Source organism: Phoca vitulina, unplaced genomic scaffold, assembly GCF_004348235.1.
Source record: "Phoca vitulina isolate PV1807 unplaced genomic scaffold, GSC_HSeal_1.0 scaffold16, whole genome shotgun sequence".
NCBI lineage: Eukaryota > Metazoa > Chordata > Mammalia > Carnivora > Phocidae > Phoca > Phoca vitulina.
The window spans coordinates 1757422-1780094 of record NW_022589719.1 but is presented as its reverse complement, the minus strand read 5'-3'; the positions used below and the strand labels follow the sequence as shown (position 1 = coordinate 1780094).

The window sequence follows — 22673 nt, the reverse complement described above, 5'->3', positions numbered from 1 at the left end:
TCAATTTGCTAGTATTTTGTTGACAATTTGTGCATCTATATTCATGAAAGACGTTGTTCTGTAGTTTAATTTTCTTGTATAATTTTTGTCTGTTTTTTTGTATTAAGGCCCTTATAAAATTAGCTCTCTTCTATTTTCTGGAAGAAACTGTATAGAATTGGTGTTATTTCTTTTTGAAGTGGTTGGAAGTATTTGCATTGAAGCAATCTGTGCCTGGAGATTTGTTTTATGGAGGGCTTCGAGGCTGGCTGCCTGTTTTTGTAAATAAAGTTTAACTGGAACACAGCCACACCCACTCATTTACTTACCATCCCTCAGAGTTTAAGATGTTTGTGGGTCCCCACTGCTGCCACTGTGGGGTTATCTGGGGGCGAGGGTATAAGAGAACAAAGAGAAATATAGAAAAGAAAAATGCGGATTTCTCTACCTAAGCATTAGGAGATCCTTTCCCCATTCCTCAAGTTAGAATTAGAGGAGCTAGTTAGTCTGCGCTGATGCCTTAATTGTGGGTTTCAGGCTGTCTGGAGACCAGACTGGGGGATATTGGAGGCAAACAAATCATAAATTTATCACCAGTTCAAGGTATTTGAATTCTGGTCTTCTCCAATTTACTTTTCAGAGATCTCAAATAGCTATTCCCTGCATTCTGGTTTATTCAAGCTGCATTCGGTGAGAGAGCTTATTTCACTGCCCTAAAAATCCTCTGTGCTCTGCTTGTTTGTATCCCCTGCCCTTGGCAACCACTGCTTTTTTCATTCTGCAGTTTTGCTTTTTCCAGAATGCCATATAGCTGGAATCACACAGTGTGTAGCCTTTTCAGATTAGCTCCTTTCATTCAGGAATATGAATTTAAGATTCCTCCATGTCATTTCATAGCATCATAGTTTATTTCGTTTTAGCACTAATATTCCATTATGTGGATATACAGACCATTCATTTTGAATTTAAGTCTACCATCACACCATTTCTTTTCTTTTTTTTAAAATTTTATTATTTGACAGAGAGAGAAAGAAAGAGAGAGATAGGGAGGGAGAGAGAGAGGACAAGCAGGGGGAGTGGCAGAGGGAGAGAGAGAAGCAGAGTCCCCACCAAGCAGGGAGCCCATTGCTGGGCTTGATTCCAGGACCCTGGGATCATGACCTGAGCCGAAGGGACTGAGCCATCCAGGTGCCCCATACCATTTGTTTTCTATTTATGTTTGCATCTTCTTTTGAACTAAATCTTTTGCTTGAGATTCCATTTTATCTTCACTAATAGCTTATCAGCTTTATTTTGTAGCTTAATTTAAACTTTTTTTACCTGTTCCTCTAGTGTTTACAATATACATATTTATCATAATTTACCATTAAATTGCTTCATGTACAGTGTAAGAACTTAATATAGTTCCATTTTCTCGTTAATTTTTTTGATTACTGCCATACATTTTATGTTGCTATGTTTTGAAATCCGTAATACATTATTTTTACTTTCGTCAATTATCTTTTACAAAATTAAAAAGTGAGAAAATAAAGTCTTTTTTAGGAACTCACACATTTACTATTTCTGACATTTCCCATTCCTTTGTTTAGATTCAAGTTTCCATTTGGTGATATTTTCCTTTCACTTGAGGAACTTACTTTATCTTGTATTGATGGTCTGCTGGAGATGAATTCTTGCAGTGTTTTTCTTCTGGGCAAGTTTTATTTAGCCTTCATTTTTGAAATATATTCTAAATATAGAATCTAGGTTGACAGTTTCTTTTAGCACTTTGAAAATGTCATTTATCATCTGGCTTACATAGTTTCTGAAGAATATTCTGAAATTATTCTTTCTTTGTTCCTCTGTTTAATTTTTTTCTGGTTCATGTTAAGACTTTATATTATTATCACTATTTATTGGCAATTTGTTTGCGGTATGTCTTGGTGGTGTTTTCTTTGTGTCGATCTTACCTAGGGTTCACTGAGTTTCTACAATCTGTGGGTTATAGCTTTTATCAAATGAAAGAAAAATTTGGCCATTATTGTATCTTCAAATATATTTTCTGCCCCGGCTTCTTGCAGGGACCTCTTTTATCACATTTAAATTAGAGTGCTTCATATTTTCCCACAGGATACTGTGGATATGTTTCTTTAAAAAATCTTTTTTTCCCTCTCTGTGCTTCATTTTGGATACATTTTATGCTGCATCTTCAAGAACACTGACCTGTTTTTTCTGTTAATTGCATCAAATGACATTTTCACTTCAGATATTATAATTTCCATCTCTAGAAGTTCTTTTTGGATTTTAAATATATTCTCATATAAAAGTAGTTAGTAGTTTCAACATGCTTGTGTGCTAATTTCATTTCTGGGTCTGTTTCTATCAACTGATATTTTCCTGCGTTCAGTGCTTTATTGGAAATTTTGGCCATGACGAATTTTATGTTGTTCAAGTGTTTTTTGTTTTCCTTTGTTGCCAATAAAGTTACTTGGGTCCATTTTTTTTTCTTTTAAGGCTTGTTTTTAAGCTTTGTTAAGGAGCATACAGGTTAGCCTTTATTTTAGGGATAGTTTATTCCCACTATGAAGCTATGGTCTTTCTGGACTGAATATACTGATTCCAAAAGGAGTCCCCACTCTAGCTGGTTGAAACTCATACCCCATAGCCCCATGTAAACTCTGAGAACTATTTGTTCACAGCTGCCCCAGATGCTTCGCTTGACCTCAGGCATTTCATCCTATATGCATACATCTTAGCACTCATCTAAAACTTAAGGGGACATTGTGTGTAGATTTCTGGCGGCTTTTTCTGATTAGCATGTCTTCTTCAGTACTCTGCCCTCCAACTTCTGGCTTCTATTCATTAGTACTAGCATCAGAGTTTAGGAGGGTTTAAAAAAAAAAAAGTGTTGTATTTCCTTATATAATCCCTTCTTTATACTATCATAGCTGAGAATTTTCCTTACTTTGAAATTTCCCTTTCAAGTCTTTCCCGGTTATATTTTAGGGGATTCCAAAATTTTGCGGTGTACTGGTCTTGCTATTTAAATACAAGCACATATATAATGGCAGTGAAAGAAATACAGAATGTAGACAAGAAGGCAATATTAAAATCACACACCTCCTTCATAGTATTCTAAAAAAGCTGAATCAGGGGCGCCTGGGTGGCTCAGTCGTTAAGCATCTGCCTTCGGCTCAGGTCATGATCCCAGGGTCCTGGGATCGAGTCCCACATCGGGCTCCCTCCTTGGCGGGAAGCCTGCTCTCCCTCTCCCACTCCCCCTGCTTGTGTTCCTGCTCTCGCTATCTCTGTCTCTGTCAAATAAATAGATAAAATCTTTAAAAAAATAAAAAAAATAAAAAAAATAAAAAAGCTGAATCAGTTACTCTAAGGATTACTGGGTAATGAATAGTGAGGATTTCAAAATTTCACTAGACATATTTTGTTGTAATTAGGTAGGAGAAAATTCAAATGCTATTTTAAGTCTCCCTCAAGATTAAAACATGAATGAATTAGCACTACCCTTAAAATTTAGCATTAAGATAATAAAATGGTTACCATGAAGAAGAAAGCAACATTTTCAAGTTTCCAAATATCAATCCAAATACCAAAGCTATACAAAACCCAACCAATCAACCAAACAAAAACAAATGAAAATGTAATAAAATTTCATTTGTGTTCACCACACTTCAGTTTTGCTGTGCTCAAGCTTTTTGGAGAAAGAAAATGACACCATCAAGGTTTTATTTCCATAGCATTGCAATCTTAAAGTGAAAACATGACAACAAGGTGCTGCTTTACTCTAATAGTGTTTATCTGCATCTACTAAATTCAATTCATGCATCAACAGTGAAATCAAACTATAATTGAATTTTATGGAATATTTTAAACATATAGAGAACAATATAATGACCACCTGGACCCACCACTCAGTTTTGTCAAATCTTAACATTCTCCCACAGTTCCCTCAATCTAAAAGGAATAATTCAGATCAATGGCACTGAACCCTCTTTACCTTCCCTGCTCCTATTTCTATCTCTCCTCAGGGGTAGCCACTATACTGAATTCCGCAGTTATCATCTTTAAGTATCGCTTCTTATTTTACTACATGTGCATGTGTAACTGTTTCAAGGTCTTTAAACTCCATATAAACAATGTATTGTAGGAATCATTCTGCAACTTTTTTTGCTTAATGTTGCTTCTGATATTCACAAATATATGATTTATCTGTTACAGAGATTTTACTGTATGCAACTACCATATATCTTTTTTAATGGACATTCAGGTTGCCTCCAATATTTCACTTCTACAAACCATACTTTTGTTAAGATTGTAGAAGATAGGCTGCAGGGGAGATTGTTCAGAATACATGCCTAGAAAAAAACTGGTTTTAGTGATGGATATTTATACATCCATACTTAACTTGATGGTAGCAAACTGCTCTCTGAAGTTGTACCAATAAAGACTACCAGCAGAAGAGTATAGAAGTTCCATTTGGCTACACAATTGCAGGCACTTAGCCTTGTTAAATTTTATGTTTTTTTCCTGTAGTGATGGATAAGAAACAGTTTCTTACATAGTTTTAATTGGCCTCTCTCCCTGGTTACTAGTGATGTTGAGTATCTTTTCATTGAAGTTCGTTGTACATTCAGGTTTCATATAGTCAGAAAGCTTTCAGTGAAGGTGGGGGAGGACAACTTATATGTAATAAACAATTTAAATAAAAAAAGGTTCCATAGTCAAATTCTAACCTTTGGAGCTAAGGGTGTAGGTACATAAGAACTGTAGGTTCTCATCAGAGTGAGCAATCAATGCGGTGTAAGACAGAGGAATGTGGAATTGGGCCAGTCCTTGAGCATTAAGATTTGAGCAGGTGGAGACAGTGGAGAGCCCCCTAGACATATATACTGAACACCATAACTACTGAATGGCATTCTCTTTAATTTACACTTCACCTCTATGGGTGATATTTCTCTTCAGTCACTTTGGAGGTGAAAGTATTTTTAGTTATGTTTGCAACTTAGTAATATATTAGTTACTGCTTAAAGACAAGTTTTCAGAATTTTTTTGTGGTACTCAAAAGCTACATACTAAAGCACATCTTAACTGGCAGGAATTATAAATCTAATCTAGAGTTTTCTTTAAATCACCACTTTAATGAAATGATATGCCATCTAAAACTTATGCAGCTCTAAGAACATCTTACCTTACTTAGCATCTGTTATATTGCTTCAAATACAGTGGACACACAAAAAGTCATTGTAGAATGAAGGAATATTGTTTACTTCAAAATGAGTAAGTCATTTCTCCCCCTTTTCTTTCTTACCTGCTTTTTTTTAATTTAAATTTTTTTTTTTATATTTTATTTATTTATTTGAGAGAGAGAAACAGAGATAGTGAGAGAGAGCACAAGTGGGGAGGAGAGGGAGAAGCAGGCTCCCCTCAGAGCAAGGAGTCCGATGCGGGACTCGATCCCAGGACCCCGGGATCATGACCTGAGCCGAAGGCAGACGCTTAACCAACTGAGCCACCCAGGCGCCCTCTTTCTTACCTGCTTTAACTGAAAATGGCTTTTCCAATAGAAATATTGTTTGTTTCCAGTGTGTTCTGGCACTCTGGGGGCCCGTGGAGAACACAACCTGCATTGGTAGAGTTCAAAAGTATCTGATTTTTAATATCATGCTACATTAATCTACTCCATCAAATACAAGCTCCAATTGCTTACAACAGCAAAATGCTTATGATCAAATACCTTGGGGCACAAAAATAAAATACAATGTATTTCACATAATTAATTCTTATGAGAAAACTCATGATACTTACCCTGCTGTGACAATCCTTCTCAAAATATATATCAAAGTAGCCAGCAATTGCCTGTTAAAAGAAAAAAAGGGAATATAAATAATTATTAAACTAATTACATGACATAACAATTAATTATTCAGTATTTCAAGACATGGCAACAAGAAACCATTTCAAAGACTAGATACCTCTTAAATTTATGACAGGCCACTATTTTTTCCTGGAAAAGATGTTACATGTAAAAATAAAGTAATATAATTTGGCTTTCCCCCACAGAAACAATATAATAAGGGCAACAAGGCTAATCAAATAATCAATATGTGTTTTATCAGAGAAATGACGGTGGTAGACTACTGAAAAGTGAGAGACCACATTAAGGAAGAGGCCTCGGCCAGCCCCTACCTGACCCATGCTCTCCCAAAGAGAGGCCGCTGTGCAAGCTGAGCCATCTTGGAGCTCTTTGCTCCAGTCAAACCAGATAACTGCAGCAGCCTGAGAGACCCAGGGAGAAACCAGAAGAACTAGAGGATAAGTCCAGTCCAGACTGCAGAATCATACACAAATAAATCTAAATGATTGTGACTTCAAGGCACTCAGTTTTAGGGTGGTTTGTGACAGAGCAATAAATTTAACTTAAACATACTCTTTTATACAAAGATCTCATTTAATTTCTTCTGATCTTGTGCATCTAATTTTAAAGCAAAGTGCTATGAACATTTTTGTGATGAGATCAACGGAATTTTTAAATGTCACATTTTTTTTTCCTGAAGATAAACGAAAAATATATAATAGTACTCAAATAAAACTTATGTTTAAGCAAATACCCAAAGGAGAACCTCTGAGGTCACTCTAAGGATTACTGTGATAGTACAAAAAGGTCTCTAAAAGATGAATATTCAGATGAGGATATGTAATTTTCACTTCTTTTTGTTTAAAATTTAAATGATACCATCCCTTTTTCTTTCACTAATGGAATTAGCTTAATCTATTTTTAAAACTGGCAATAAAAAAAGCTTATAAAGTGTTAAAAATAGGACACCGATGACTGGAAAATCACTATAAAGCTAATTTGTGTACTCTGCTGCTTTTTGTTGAGAATGTGAAGTTTTATTGATCTGTGAGGTTAATATGGATTGGGCCCAAAACAAGTTCAATATTTAACACTGAGGTTCATTATATTTTAGATACCAAGAGAGAATCAAAGTACTATTTATAATACTGTGAAATAGACAAATATAAAGCAATGCAGTACTCAGATACAGATTATTATAGAAAACCATGTAGTTAATCAGAACATTTCTAAAACATGACTTCTTTCAGTTGGCTTCCTGGTATCCCTCCACAGACTAATTCAACTGTCTTCTTAAATTTATTCCTGTATGCCAGTCTTGTTCACCAGTGTCCAGAGCAGTGCCTGGCCCATAGTACACAATAAACATTTGCTAAGAGAATGTGCTTATTATATATAATTCTATCATAGTACTTAACCATACTATCTTATAGTTACTCGCGCTACCAGATTGCAGTGTTTTCTAAGAGCAAAGCCTATGTGGAATTCATATTGTTGTGCCCCTTACCTAGCACAGGTCTGTCATATAACAGGTTCTCAATAAATTTTAGTTATAATTTTCAGTCTTCAGTTTACTAAATTCAGCTAGTCTTATTATGTCGTCAGGACACTTTATGAAATCAGCGAATAACTAACCTTAGATAGAACTAATAATTTTCAACTGAAAATAATGGAGTATGTGTGATACGTATGGGGGAGGAGAGGAACCCTACTTCTTTGTATGAACCTGCACAAGTCTCAGCCTGACCTCTGAACTACAGGTTAGATCCAAATTAACATAACAAAGGCTGAGAGAATGGAACTAAAATCTGAATCACTGGCACAGGCCTCAAAAACCTAAAATCAACAAGTAAAGATCTCAAGAACAAAGCAGAGATTTGAAAAACCTATACAAGTCAGACTAATCACTAAGAACAGCATATGTGCATGAGAGCCCAAAACACTATAGCAAATGTTTAGAGAACAAGACTGAGATGTGAACCACCGCCTGCCCAGGCACGGTTGACAGAACTTAATGTTTTGGCTTAAATTGGTCGACTGCCCGCTCACACCAAACATCAACAACATTCCCCAGATGATTATAATAGGGCCGAGAGGACACACAACATAACATGCATAACATCCAGAACACAATCAAAAATTATTCAACATACAAAGAACCAGGAAAATGTCTTTAACTTTCAAGAGAAGAGCTACTGCTCACATGTCAATTATAGGATGGCCCAGAAGCTGGTATTACGAGACAAGGACTTTAAGACAGGAATTCTAACAATGTCATTATGAGGTGACAGAGATGAAGTTAGAGAAAACACACTGAAATGAAGTGAACGATAGAAATTCTCGTAGAGAAAAAGAAACTACAAAAAAAAAAAAAAAAACAACTAATGGAAATTTTAGAATTAAAAAATACAATAACCAAAACAAAAAAACTCCCTGCGGTGAACTGCAGAGTGGAGATGACAGAGAGAAAAAAAAAAATCACTGAATGTGAAGATAAGTCAATAGAAAGTACCTAATTTGAAAAACAGGGAAAAAGATTGAAATAAAATGCAAGAGTCTCAGGGACCTGTGCATCTAACATACACATAACTGGAAGTCCAGATGGAAAAGAAAAAAACACTGGAGTGGGGAAAAACCTTTCAAAATTCTATATCCAGCAAAAATATCCTTCAGGAATGAAGGCAAAATAAAGACAGTTTCAAGTAAAGAAAAACTAAAAGAATTCATTGCCAAAAGACTTTTAGAAGAGATGTTAAAGGTAGTTCTTCAGGCTGGTGAGCAATAATACTGGGAGGAAACCTGAAAAATCAAAAATAACAGAAAAACAACAGAAATGATCAATAGTTTGGTAAATACAAAAGATTACCTTTTCCCTCTGAATTCCTTTAAAATACTTATGATTGTTTAAGGCAAACATGACATAACATCATTTGGTGGGGTTTTCCATGTAAGCAGATGTAATCACAAAGATCAGTGCAGGGGGTTGGGGGGTGGTTAGGAGGAAGAAAAATAAAATCCCACCAACATATACAAGTGTTTATAAAACTGGGATGTGAAGAAGGCTTTTTAAGCACCACACATAGGCAGAAACTTAATATGAGAAGTTTAAAATTTTAGTATCACAACCATAATAAGATATTACCTTACACCTGTCAGAATTGCTAGAATCAAAGAGGCAAGAAATAATAAGCATTGACGAGGATGTGAAGAAAAAGGAATACTTGGGCTGTTGGTGGGAATGTAAATTGGTGCAGCCACTGTGGAAAACAGTAGGGAAGTTCCTCAAGAAGTTAAAAATAGAAATACTATATGATCTACTAATTCCATAGGGTATTTACCCAAGAAAACAAAACCACTAATTTGGAAAGATACATGCACCCATGTTTATTGCAGCATTATTTACAATAATCAAGATATGGAAGCAACCTAAGTGCCCATCGATAGATGAATGGATAAAGAAGATGTGGTACACACACACACACACACACAATGAAATATTACTCAGGATAAAAAAGAATGAAATCTTGCCATTCAACAACAACATGGATGGACCGAGAAGGTATTATGCTAAGTGAAATTAGTTAGAGAAACACAAATACCACATGATTTCACTTATATGTGTAATCTAAAAAACAAAACAAAGAAACAAAGAGACAAACAAAAAAACCCAGACTTATTTTTTTTTAAGATTTTATTTATTCATTTGAAAGAGAGAGAGGAATTCTTAATCTCAGGAAACAAACTGAGGGTTGCTGGAGTGGAGGGGGGTGGGAGGGATGGGGTGGCCTGGGTGATAAGACATTGGGGAGGGTATGTGCTACGGTGAGCACTGTGAATTGTGTAAGACTGATGAATCAAAGACCTGTACCTCTGAAACAAATAATACATTATATGTTAAAAAAAAGAGAGAGAGAGAGAGAAGATAGTAGGAAAGGAAAAATGAAGGGGGGGGAATCGGAGGGGGAGACGAACCATGAGAGACTATGGACTCTGAGAAACAAACTGAGGGTTCTAGAGGAGAGAGGGGTGGGGGAATGGGTCAGCCTGGTGATGGGTATTAAAGAGGGCACGTTCTGCGTGGAGCACTGGGTGTTATGCACAAACAATGAATCATGGAACACTACATCAAAAACTAATGATGTAACATGGTGATTAACATAACATAATAAAATAAAATTTAAAAAAAAGTCACAGCGAAAGTGGTACACATGCTATGATTCTATCTATATATAGAAAATTCAAAACAGCACAACTTCCAGTGTTTTAAGTCACAATAGTAGTTACCCTTCAATAGTGGTAGATTCTAGAAAGGGGTTACGCTCCTGGGCTGCTGGGTAATATTCTGTTTCTTCAGCTGACTGCTGCATGGATACATGGTGGATATTCACTTTGTGCAATTTTATCAAACTACACTTAAGATTTACGCACTTTTCTGTTGTGTGAGTATATGTTATGGACTCAATCAAAATGTTTATATAATGCATATACTCATTGACCCAGTAATCTAAACTTTCAAAAAAATATACTATGGAAATTTATCAAGTATGGTTGCAAAGATTTAGCCATAAGATGCCAATTTTAGCCTAAATTTTCAACAACGGGTGACCAGTTAACAAATCTTAATACCTCCATATGATGGAATAACATTTTGGCCATCAAAAGTAATCCTATAGGTAAATATTTACCAATTTGGAAATGTAGTCACAATATACTATTAGGTAAAAAGAATAATATATATATTATTGGCACTTATTATATGTTATGCAAATATGAATATATATGTACATATCTGAAAAGATATTCACCAAGCTATTGAATGTGGATGATAGATTTGGAATGTTCATATTCTCTATCCGTACCTATAATTTATATTTCCCATAAAAATGAACAGCTTCTGTGATAACACATTATTTCTAAAACTTGAGTTAAATGATCTATAGTATTGCATGGAGAAACATTCAATTTAACTATTACCTTTGTATCAGTTCCTTTTGCAACACCCAAAAATCACTCATCTCTGTACCCCCAAGGGCTAGGGCAATATCTAATATGTAATAGGAACTAAATGAATTTGAAAAAAAAAAATGACAAGTTTTCCCAACTATAACACAATAACAACATTACTATAATAACAATTTACATTGTCAGAAAATGTGATCTAAGTCTGAAATGTATAAAATATACAAAGTAAAACATCATATACTTAACTCTGGTAAAAGACAGACTGGCAATATTATTATGCTAGAACAACTGTAATTATAACAGAGTATATAGGTCTAAACGAAGAGGGGAGGGTGATGCATGAGTTTACAACAAAATTAAAAAATCAAAATATTTGAGAATACAAAGGTATTTTAGAACTGTCTTCCAATCCCCAAATTGAACTATCTATGAAATTTAGTTAAAAATCAAAGAAGAAACTCACCTTCCTCCAAACCCACAAAAATACAGTGGAAGAAATACTGTGTAGTTTGGGTTAGTAAGAAAACAGTTTGTTAAGTCTCAAGACAAATAAATAAAAATGAAAGATATAATTCACTTTGATTATGAGAATTTGGCAGGGACCTATGACAAAGATAAATCTGAAGTCACATCTACTTTATAGTTCCCTCTGAAATGCATCCTAGTTTCTTCAACTCAAACAGATTTACCTCCCTAATGATGTCTGGTGGAGGGTAATATAAAAATCAGTTCTATAGCACATAGGAAGCAGAAGCATGAGAAGTTAGGAAGAAATTCCCTGCAGTAAAAAATTACGTGCAGATAGTCAACTCATCAGACAGTTAAGATTCACATAACTGGGGCGCCTGGGTGGCACAGTTGGTTAAGCGACCAACTCTTGGTTCCAGCTGGGGTCGTGATCTCAGGGTTGTTAGATCGAGCCCTGTCTGGGGCTCCACGCTCAGCATGGAGTCTGCTTGAGATCCCTTCTCTCTGCCCTTCCTGCTCCTGCGCTCTCTCTAAAATAAATAAATAAATCTTTTAAAAAAATCCACAAAAACCCAAAAAGATTCACATAACTGAGCAAGTAGAAAACTCTTGCTCTGAAAAAACCAAAGGGCATTTCTGGTTTTAAAATGGGTATTAACCCTCAAACAGAATGCTACTGAAAGGGAAAGGGCTCCCCCCACCCATAAGTGGTCCTTAATAATTAAAACAAGATACTAGAAAAAAGGAGGAAAAAACTTTAAACTTGAATCATAGTCTATAAAACCCAACTGAACTATGATTAGTGTTTTTACTTCTGCAAAGCCATTATAACCAATCAAATATGTCAGCTGATTAGGGGACAAAGCTATTTATTCTGCTGAAGAACATAAATATGCCACTATTTTTCAATTAGTTTCACCACCTTGTTACCATCACTTTGACAGGCTATCTCTAGGTCTTTCAAATGTTAATTTCAATGAACTTACACTCTCTGTGGAAGTCATTCAAATGTAAGAATTAACAACAACCACAGGAAATTGAAAATGATGACTAATAGGCAATGGTAATAAATAACTGGAGCACAGCTTGACACGTGCTTGAAAAAGATCAGATAGGTTATAAGGCCTGAGCACGGAATAAATTTATCTTTTGTTCCACATGTATACCTTGTCAGGGGCAAAGGGAACTGCTGAGGGGAAAATAAGCATTAAAATAAAATATCGGTAGGAGCTGGGCTAATCTGCAAAGGCAAGGTCACAGTTAAATAAAATTTCACTGAATTATACACCACTGTCAGAAAAATTTTTAAAAAGTCCTTAGCTTGAGAGAAGGGAGAATCTGTGGTAATTAAGAACAACAACATGCTTATTATAGAAGAAAAGGAAAATACGTGCACATACAGCAAACTTCTGGGACAGTTTGATCACATTTGTAATTTGGTGGGAATCCTCCACATATACAGGAAAAGAATTCAGGCATGTGGCTTTGTTGTGCATCTTAAACATTCCTAAGCATTAGAATACAGTCTTTCAAAATGAAATGTTTGTTTCTTCTTTGAGGATTTCACAAAAAGGAAGAAAAGAACTCAAAGTATGTGTAAACTGAATATTTAAAAATCTGTTTTAAGCCACATTTTGCTTGTTTATCCCAGATACACAAAGGTAGATGCAGTTCATTTTATACATGCTCATTTGAAGAACAATGACTTGGAATCAAAATAAATTATTTCCTCACATATTTTGGTGTGATGAGTATTTCTTTAAAGAAAATGTATCATGTGTGTATGTAACAGGATGGCAGCCAATGAAGTAAGACCAGACTAGACCTTATGAGGAAGAAGGAAATTAAAAATTATCATTATCACTATCACCTGCAGGGAGTAATTTATCATTTCTGTTCTTCATTGGTATCATGTTCCAACAGCGTGTGGTTACAGCAGATACAATTAGGCAGCTGGCCACAGAAGTAGGAGGATAATGTGCTTTTGATGGAGTTTATCCAAGCATGGAGACAGAGTGTTTGTAATCCATGCAGCAGAATCACTATAACAAAAATACAATTCATTTTTTTGTTGGAGTATTTCTTTCAAAATCTTAATACAGAATTCAAAAGCCAATTGATGATGAGTCTGAAGCAAGTAAAGAAAGCCTAAGAAGAAAATGCATAAAAATGATTACTATAGCTACTATAGCTTACATCACTGTATATAAAAAACAAGATGATAACATAAACATAAGCCACACAAGCTGCTGCATAAAGAGTATGAACTCTGCTAGTAATAACTGGTATTAAAACTAAGAAGATGTAATCAACAAATATGAAAATTATATATGATTTTCTCCCAGTATTAACTATACCTTAAATTATGGACTCTTTCTTCTTCAATTAATTTTCTATTTTATCCCAAGAGAAAATTTGCATCTTTTCTTTCTTTCATGATTCCTCTAGGGAACAATACACATTAAGTGCCATATATTCCTCAAGGGATACTGCCAAATTGAGTAGTGTTTACAAATAGACCAAGCAATAGGGGAAGTAGCAAAACAGACAATAGGTCTAAAAATATTTTTAAAAAGGTATTTTTACTGAAAAACTCAATATAATTAATTTGTGACCTACTTAAAATATTCCTAGATTATAACTGAAATTTCACTTAAATTTACTTATCTGGGTCCCTTGTAATTTCAAAATTGCTTATTAAAGTGCTTTGGGGGGGGGGAGAAGGAATCACCTCTTCAGAGCCTACAACATAAGTACTTTAATTCTGACATTTCATAAATTGATAGCTTACATGCCCTAACTGCTCTACATTTCTTCCTAGCTATAAACACAAGATGCTGTTTTATACACTCAATAATCACTGACATTTACTAATATTTTCACTTTTAAAAACCTTTTAAAGTACAGTGTATGTGCAAAAAAGTGCACTTAAGTGAACATCATAAATTTTCAAACAGAATACAGTTATGAAACCCACACTCAGATCAAGAAATAGAACATCCCAGCACCCTAGTAATTCGCCCTAGCCAATCCTAGGCACCTCTACCCCTACAGGGTAACTACTATTCTGATTTTTTTCTCCAGCTTTATTGAGATATAATTGACATATAACATATAATTGACACATAACAATTGTAAATTAAAGGTGTGCAATGTGTTGATTTGATACACTTATATATTGCAAAATGATTACCATCACAGCATTAATGAACATCTCCATTGTGTCAAATAATTGTGTCATTTCTTTTTTGTGGTGAGAATACTGAAGATCTAGTCTCTTAATAACTTTTAAGTATATAACACAGTATTATTAAGTATACGCATAATGAGGTACACTGGATCCCCAGAACTTACTCAGTATCCTCTGACCAACATCTCCCCATTTCTCCCAGCCTCTATCCCCTGGTTATTACCATTTTACTCTCTGCTCTATAAGTTTGGCTTTTTTAGATTACACATGTAAGTGATAGCATGCAGTATTTATCTCTAATTTCACTTAGCTTAATCCCCTCAAGGTCTATCCGTGTTGTTGAAAATGGCAAGATTTCCTTCTTCTGATGGCTGAATAGTCCACAGTGTATGTGTGCATATATATATGCATGTGTGTGTGTATCTTCTTTATCTTCTCATCTACTGGACACTTAGGTTCCTCCCATATTTTGGCTGTTGTGAATAAGACTGCAATGAATACGGCAGGGCAGCTATCTCCTTGAGATTCTGTTTTCACTTCCTTTACACATACTCAGAAGTGGGACTGCTGGATCATATATTAATTCTGTTTTTAATTTTCTGAGGAACCTCACACTGTTTTCCATGGTGGTTGCACCGATTTATCTTCCCACCACCAGTGCACAAGGGGTCCGTTTTCTCCGCATCCTCGCCAGCACTTGTAACCTCACTACTATCCTGATTTCTAAGATCACAGATTCATTTTCCCTATTATATATTTCAACATAAAACGGAATCACACATCATGTAGTATTTTGTGGACTGGCTACTTTCCCCATTATTGTTTTTTAGATTCACTTATACTGTTACATATTACTTAAACTGTTATACGGCTGTAAGGCATATTTGACTATATACAGTTTATTTATCCAGTCTAAGATTCACTGACAGGCACTAAGTAGTTTTAAGTCAAGGCTTTAATGAATAGTGCTTTGAACATTCTTTTTTTTAAGATTTATTTATTTGAGAGAGAGCGAGCGAGCGCAAGCACGAGTGGAGGGGAGGGGCAGAGGGAGAGAAGCATTGGCCTGACGAGGGGCTCAATCCCAGGTCCCCGAGATCATGACCTGAGACAAAATCAAGAGTTGGACGCTCAGCATACTGAGCCACCCAGGCACCCCTGAACAATCTTTTATGACCATGTCTTTTGGTGAACATATGTATTAACTGTTGTTGGGTATATACCCAGCAGTGGAACTACTGGTATGTGCATATTTAACACTTTTGTTAATCTTTACTTTTTCCTGTATTCTGGCTTTCATCGGGGTCATTTTCTGTTTGCCTGGATTCCTGTTAGTATCTTCTTTAGTATAGGTTTCCTGGAACAAACTTTCTCTCTTCTTATTTGTTCATCTGAAATATTTTTATTTCAGCTTCATTCTTTTTTTTTTTTTTTAAGATTTTATTTATTTGACAGAGAGAGAGACAGCTAGAGAGGGAACACAAGCAGGGGGAGTGGGAGAGGGAGAAGCAGGCTCCTGGCTGAGCAAGAAGCCTGATGCAGGGCTTGATCCCAGGACCCTGGGATCATGACCTGAGCCAAAGGTAGACACTTTATGACTGAGCCACCCAGGCGCACCTATTTCAGCTTCATTCTTAAAAGATATTTTAGTTGGGTAAAATTCAGGGTTAGCAGTTATTTTCTTTTAGTACACTGAGGACGTCATCACTGTATTATCTTTTCAACTCTACTCTTTCTGCTGAGAAATCACTTACCAGTCTATTTACTGCTGCCTTGAAGGTAACTCAGTAGCCCCACTGACTGCTTTTAAGATTTTCTTCTTGATTTCTGTAGTTTTATTAGGATGTTCTAGGTGATTTCTTCTCCCTCTTTTTGAGATATAATTCACATACCATAAAAGTTTCCTATTTAAATAAACTGTGTAATTCAATTTTTTAAAGAATATTCAGAGTTGTACAACCATCACCACAAGCTAATTTTAGAACATTTTTATTACCCCCAAAAGAAATTCTGTATCCATTCCCCCTCTAATCCGAGACCTGTCTATAGATTTGCCTAGTTTGAACATTTCGTATAAATGGAATCATATAAATGGGATCCTTTTGTGGTTAGCTACTTGTACTTAGCATAACCTTTTCAAGGTTCATCCATGTTGTAGCACATACCAATACATATTTTGTTTTATGGACAGATATTACTTCACTGTATGGATCTAAATTTTGTTTATTCATTCTCCAGGTGATGGACATCTGGTTTGCTTCCACTTTTTAGCTATTATGAATAATGCTGCTATGACCACTCATGTATAAGTGTTTCTGCGGACATATGTTTTCATTTCTCTTGGGTATGTATCTAGAAGTGGATGAATTTTTAAAAATTAATCTTATTCATAAACTCAAAATGGATTAAAGACCTAAATGTGAGACCTGAAACCATAAAATTCTTACAAGAAAACATAGGCAGTAATTTCCTTGAATCAGCCATAGAAACATTTTTGTTGATCTCTCTCCTCTGACAAGGAAAACAAAAGCAAAATTAAACTATTGGGACTACACAAAATAAAAAGCTTTTGCACAGTGAAGGAAACCATCAGCAAAACAAAAAGATAACCTGTTGAATGGGAGAAGATACTTACAAATGATATATCTGATAAGGGCTTAATATCCAAAATATATAAAAAACTTATGCAACTAAACGCCAAAAAATCCAGATAATCGGATTAAAAATGGGCAGAGGACTTGAATAGACATTCTTCCAAAGATGACATACAGATGGTCAACAAACATATGAAAAGATATGCAACATCACTAATCATCAGGGAAAAGCAAATTAAAACCATAATGAGATATCACTTTATACCTATCAGAATGGCTAAAATAAAAACCACAAGAAACAAGTATTGGTGAGGATGTGGAGAAAAAGGAATGCACTGTTGGTAGAGTGCAAACTGATGCAGCCGCTGTGGAAAACAGTATGGAGGTTTCTCAAAAAATTAAATAGAACTACCATATTATCCAGTAATTCCACTATTGGGTAATTTACCCAAAGAATATAAAAACACTAATTTGAAATGCGATTATTGCTGGTTGAAAATATATATGCACCCCTATGTTCACTGCAGCATTATCTACAATATCCAAGATAAGAAAGCACCTGAGTGCTCATTGTAGATGAATGGGTAAAGAAGATATGGTGTATTTATACAATGGAATATTGCTCAGCCATAAAAAGGAATGAAATCTTGCCATCTGCAACAATATGGTTGGACCCAGAGGGCATAATGTTAAATAAAACAAGTCAGTCAGAGAAAGACAAATACCATTTGACTTCACTCATATGTGGACTTTAAGAAACAAAACAAACAAAGAAGAAAAGAGACCAAAAAAAAAAAAAAACCCAGGCTCCTAAATACAGAGAACAAACTGGTGGTTGTAAGAGGGGAGGTGAATGGGGGTGTGGGTGAAATAAAAGGGATTAAGAGTACACTTATCTTGACGAGCACTGAGTAATGTATAGAATTGCTGAATCATTATATGGTACATCTGAAACTAATGTAACACTATCGTCATTATAGTTGAATAAAAACAAAATTAAAAAAAGAATCTTATTTAGGTTATGTTGTGCTTCTTGAGTTGTAGCTCATTGTCTTTCATCTGTTTTGGAAAATCCTCAGCCAATACTCTTCAAATACTGTTTTGAAATATTCTCACCTCCTTTCCTTTGGTACTCCCATTTAAAGATGTATTAGGACTTTACTTCTATCCTCTCTATCTCTTGCCCTTCCCATACCTTCATCCTTGTATCCCTCCATGCTTCCTACTGGATATTTCATTTTTTTTTAAAGATTTTATTTATTTATTTAACACAGAGAGAGAGCGAGATAGGGAACACAAGTAGAGGGAGTGGGAGAGGGAGAAGCAGGCTTCCTGCTGAGCAGGGAGCCCAATGTGGGGCTCAATCCCAGGACCCTGGGATCATGACCTGAGCTGAAGGCGGACATTTAACGACTGAGCCACCCAGGTGCCCCTGGATATTTCCTTGACCTAAAATCTAGTTCAATAAACCTCTCTATACCAGTGTGTTAAGATCTGCTGTTAGGGTGCATGGGTGGCTCAGTTGGTTAAGCAACTGCCTTCGGCTCTGGTCATGATCCCGGAGTCCCGGGATCAAGTCCCACATTGGGCTCCCTGCTCAGCGGGGAGTCTGCTTCTCCCTCTGACCCTACCCCCTCTTGGGCTCTCTCACTCTCTCTCTCTCAAATGGATAAATAAAATCTTTAATAAAAAAAAAAAGATCTGCTGTTAAACTCATTTTAGTTAAGTTTCAGAATATCTGTTTGACTCCTTTTCAAATCTGCTATAATTCTTTTTAAATGTTTTCAATTTTGGCTTGAAATTTACAATTTCTTTTGTCCTTCAACTTAGTATGCATAGTTATTTTTATTTCTAACTTTTTTAAGTAGGCTCCATGCCTAACATCAGGCTTGAGCTCACGACTGAGATTAAGAGTCAAATGCGCTAACGACTGAGCCAGCCAGGTGCCCCGCAGAGTTATTTTTAAAGTCCATATCTGACATATCTAAAACCTGGAGCACCTGGAGCTCTGTTTTTATTACTTACTATTTCAGCTGGTTATTGATTTATGTTGTCTTGTGTCCCTGTGTGACTGATTACCTTTGATTATCATCTGAACATTATATTTGAAAAACTGTAGAAATAATTTAAGACCAATGAGAATGATCTCCTAGAAAGAATCTTTGTGCAAGGAATCTGGGGGTGCTAGCAAACACGAAGATCATCTTAATCTAATAATGGGGTTTGAGAACTTCCTGGGCCACCCAGATGATTTGAAGCTAGGCTGCAGTCCATGCAAGGGTTTATTTATCTATAATTTTACCCTATTCTTGGGTGCAATCTTTCATAGTCACAATGCAAAGCACTGGGGAATCACAAAGGCCCGATTTTTGTATTCCTATCCATGCGAGGCATCAAAGGGCTAAACAAATCTTTTAGCTGCTACTTCTGAATTGGTAAATGCCTTTAGGGCAAAAGCAGTCCCAAATGTCAGTCTCATTTCTTTGGATTTTCTTCTTTTCTGAGTTTTAGCTTGATAATGCTTTACTAATTTATCTCTCTGATACCTTCAAACAGATAGTATTTTATATTTTCTTTAGCTTTTGTAGTTGTTCTCAGCAAAAGGGTCACTCCATTTTATGTAGTCCACCATTATAGGAGACAGATTTATTACTGCATTTTTTCTTCCTACTTAAGGCTCCCTGCCTGTAACACTCCCCCATTCCCTAAACTAGCTTCTCCTCATTTGCTATGTGTCTGTTTAAATGTTACTTCCTCTGGGCAGTCTTCCCTAATCCCACAGAAAAGATGTTTCTCCACTCCCTGTAATAACACTTTCCATGCTCATAGTGCTTTTGGTTTAATTACAGAGACCAATAGGCCCTTAAGGGCAGTCTCACTAGGTCTGTGCTCTCCTCCATATCCTCACTGCCCAAGCACAACACCTGGACATTCCACCTCAACAGTGAAGACAACTGTGCAGTTACAAAGGCATGAAAGAGCCCAGGAAGTGCAGGGACTATAGACAATTAAGAAAGATTTGCTAATTGAGAACCAATAAATGAATAATCAAGTGATATAATATGCTCAACTCCTATCAGCCTTTGGGAAAAGAAAATCATGATGCTTTACTTCTCTTATAACTTATTTTTTTAAATTCAAAATAGCTATTTGATGTCGACTACTTTAGGGAAACATTCCCTAAGTCTACACCAACAACAATTACTTGCTCTCCATTAATCTAGTGCATACAGTATTAGGAAGGCTTTCTGGAAGAAGCCATGCCTAAGGTAAAATCTTAAATATAAGTAGGATTATTGAGGACAAGAAGATAAGAGTGTGCCAGGCCAAGGGTATCTTTTATATGCCTCTCTTATTAAATTCTCTTATAGAATACCATATTACAATTATCTATTTATATGTTGGCCTCTCCTCCTAAACTAAGGTCCTGGGAGTCAGAGATTATATTGTGTTGTACTCACAGTACCTAACACAGAAGCCAGAACTAGCATCCTAGTACACACAGTACTATTCAATACATGCTGCTTAAGTGAAAATTGTCTTGAAAAGTATTTTTGTGTGTATGTGCTTGCCACTAAAAAACTTGCAGCCCACTGCTTCTCTAGATTTCTATATCCTACCTGCTTCCTGACATATCATCAGTTTCTCACTGTTTTATATCAATGCTTATTGTTTCCTTATATTCCATTTTTCATGCTGCTTTTCAATGTTCCCTAAGAACTACCCACCTAAAGGCTCTATGGCCCATTCCTAGTTCCTCAAATGGCAGAAAATACTATCAATGGTAAGCAAACATTATAAATTTTAAGAACAAAATAGCAGATATACTGAATTTAAAAATCAATGCAGAACAAAAAAGATAGCAGTTTCGTGATGACTGAAGAGGTTTAAATCTGAAAACTCTTAAAACCCATTTTTGTGACTAGGTGATCAAGTTCTACCAAATGCTACTTGTTTTTACAGGCCTTTGGGAGTATAAATTAAGAAATCGAACACTGAAAGAAACTCTGACAGACAGGAAAAAGAGGGCAGGTAGAAGATGTGGTGCACTTTACTTTCCAGAAATGAACAGGGTATTTTCTCTTTTGAAAAGTGAGGTAGGGGAGCCTGGGTGGTTCAGTCGGTTAAGCATCTGACTTTTGATTTTAGCTCAGATTACTATCTCAGGGTCCTGGGATCCAGCCACGCATCAGGCTCTGCACTTGGTGGGGAGTCTGCTTGAGATTCTCTCTCTCCCTCTCCCTCTGCCTCCCCCCTCCCCCCTGCTCATGTGCATCTCTCTCTCTCAAATAAATAAATAAATCTTAAAAAAAAAAAAGTGAGGTAAAAGGATGGTTTCCACCTCCCCATGTGAGTCCTACTAAAAAAGTATCCAACATCTGAAGTGAGAACTAAATACCTGGTAGCATTCATTTATGTTTGTCCCTTAGAGGCTGCAATTTTTCAAAGAAGGTAATTATACCAGTTGTCATAAGTTCTGGCTTTATATTTGTAATTTCAGTGTTTTTTTGACTGCTTTCTTTTTTTTTTTTTTTTTTTAAAGATTTTATTTATTTATTTGAGAGAGAGAATGAGAGACAGAGAGCATGAGAGGGAGGAGGGTCAGAGGGAGAAGCAGACTCCCTGCCGAGCAGGGAGCCCGATGCGGGACTCGATCCCGGGACTCCAGGATCATGACCTGAGCCGAAGGCAGTCGCTTAACCAACTGAGCCACCCAGGCGCCCTTTTTGACTGCTTTCTCTGAACACTGCTGGGTAAGACAATCACTTACATTTCTGGGGCCCCAGGACTGACTCTGGCCCATCCTATATCCATGGGGTTGGATGCTGAATGAAAGGATGAGGAGAAAAGAGTAAGAAATCAGATGGAATGCTATGGTGCAATCTTTCAGGACAGTCAGGACATATCACTTGTTAAAGCTAAGGGCATTCTGTAATAGTTATGTCACTGTCTTTGTGATCTAGAAATTTAAAACGTGACTGTTTGCAAAACTGTAGGTAGAAAAGAAGTGATTTCGCTTTGAGAAGTTGATTTGCATAAATGAAACATTTTGAAGAAAGGTCTCATTTCTCCAGTATATCAGATAGTCAGGTATATGGACAGATTAAAGAGTTTTCATTGCATTACCTTTGCCTGTAAAGAAACTAGTCTTTGAGAGCGCCTGGGTGGCTCAGTCGGTAAGTGTCTGCCTTTGGCTCAGGTCATGATCTCTGGGTCCTGGGATCGAGCCCCGCATCGGGCTTCCTACTCAGCAGGGAGTCTGCTTCTCTCTCTCTCCACTTCTGCCCCCTCCTCACCACTTATTCTCTCTCTCAAAGAAATAAATAAAATCTTAAAACAACAATAACAACAACAAAACCATAGTCTTTGAAGTGGTACGTATAGCCACATCAGTTATACTTATTCAATTCTGATGGAAGAAGTAAATTCCATCTATCAATTCTCACAATCTAAAATCTCCATAACCAAATGGATAAGTTAAAAATAAAACTAAACAAATAACCCTTTCTTTAAAAATGCAACAAGACAGGAAAATGAATGAAATATTAATTGGATTATTTTATGGAGAGTTTCTATGAGCCAGGCATAGGGGTAAGTGCTTGTGTGCATTATCTCATTCAGCACATTC

At 36.1% G+C, this 22673-nt stretch overlaps 1 protein-coding gene across 2 annotated transcripts in view; it reads right to left on the bottom strand.

Moving 5' to 3' along the window:
• The window catches only part of PRMT3 (protein arginine methyltransferase 3), a 136323-nt gene that overhangs the window by 13904 nt on the left and 99746 nt on the right, over positions 1-22673 (bottom strand). For both annotated transcript variants that reach the window (XM_032413837.1, XM_032413838.1), the window contains 2 exons: positions 5782-5832; positions 5510-5597 (listed from right to left, as the gene is read on the bottom strand). In XM_032413837.1, coding sequence (XP_032269728.1) covers positions 5510-5597; positions 5782-5832 — 139 coding nt within the window. The remainder of the gene's footprint in view (positions 1-5509; positions 5598-5781; positions 5833-22673) is intronic.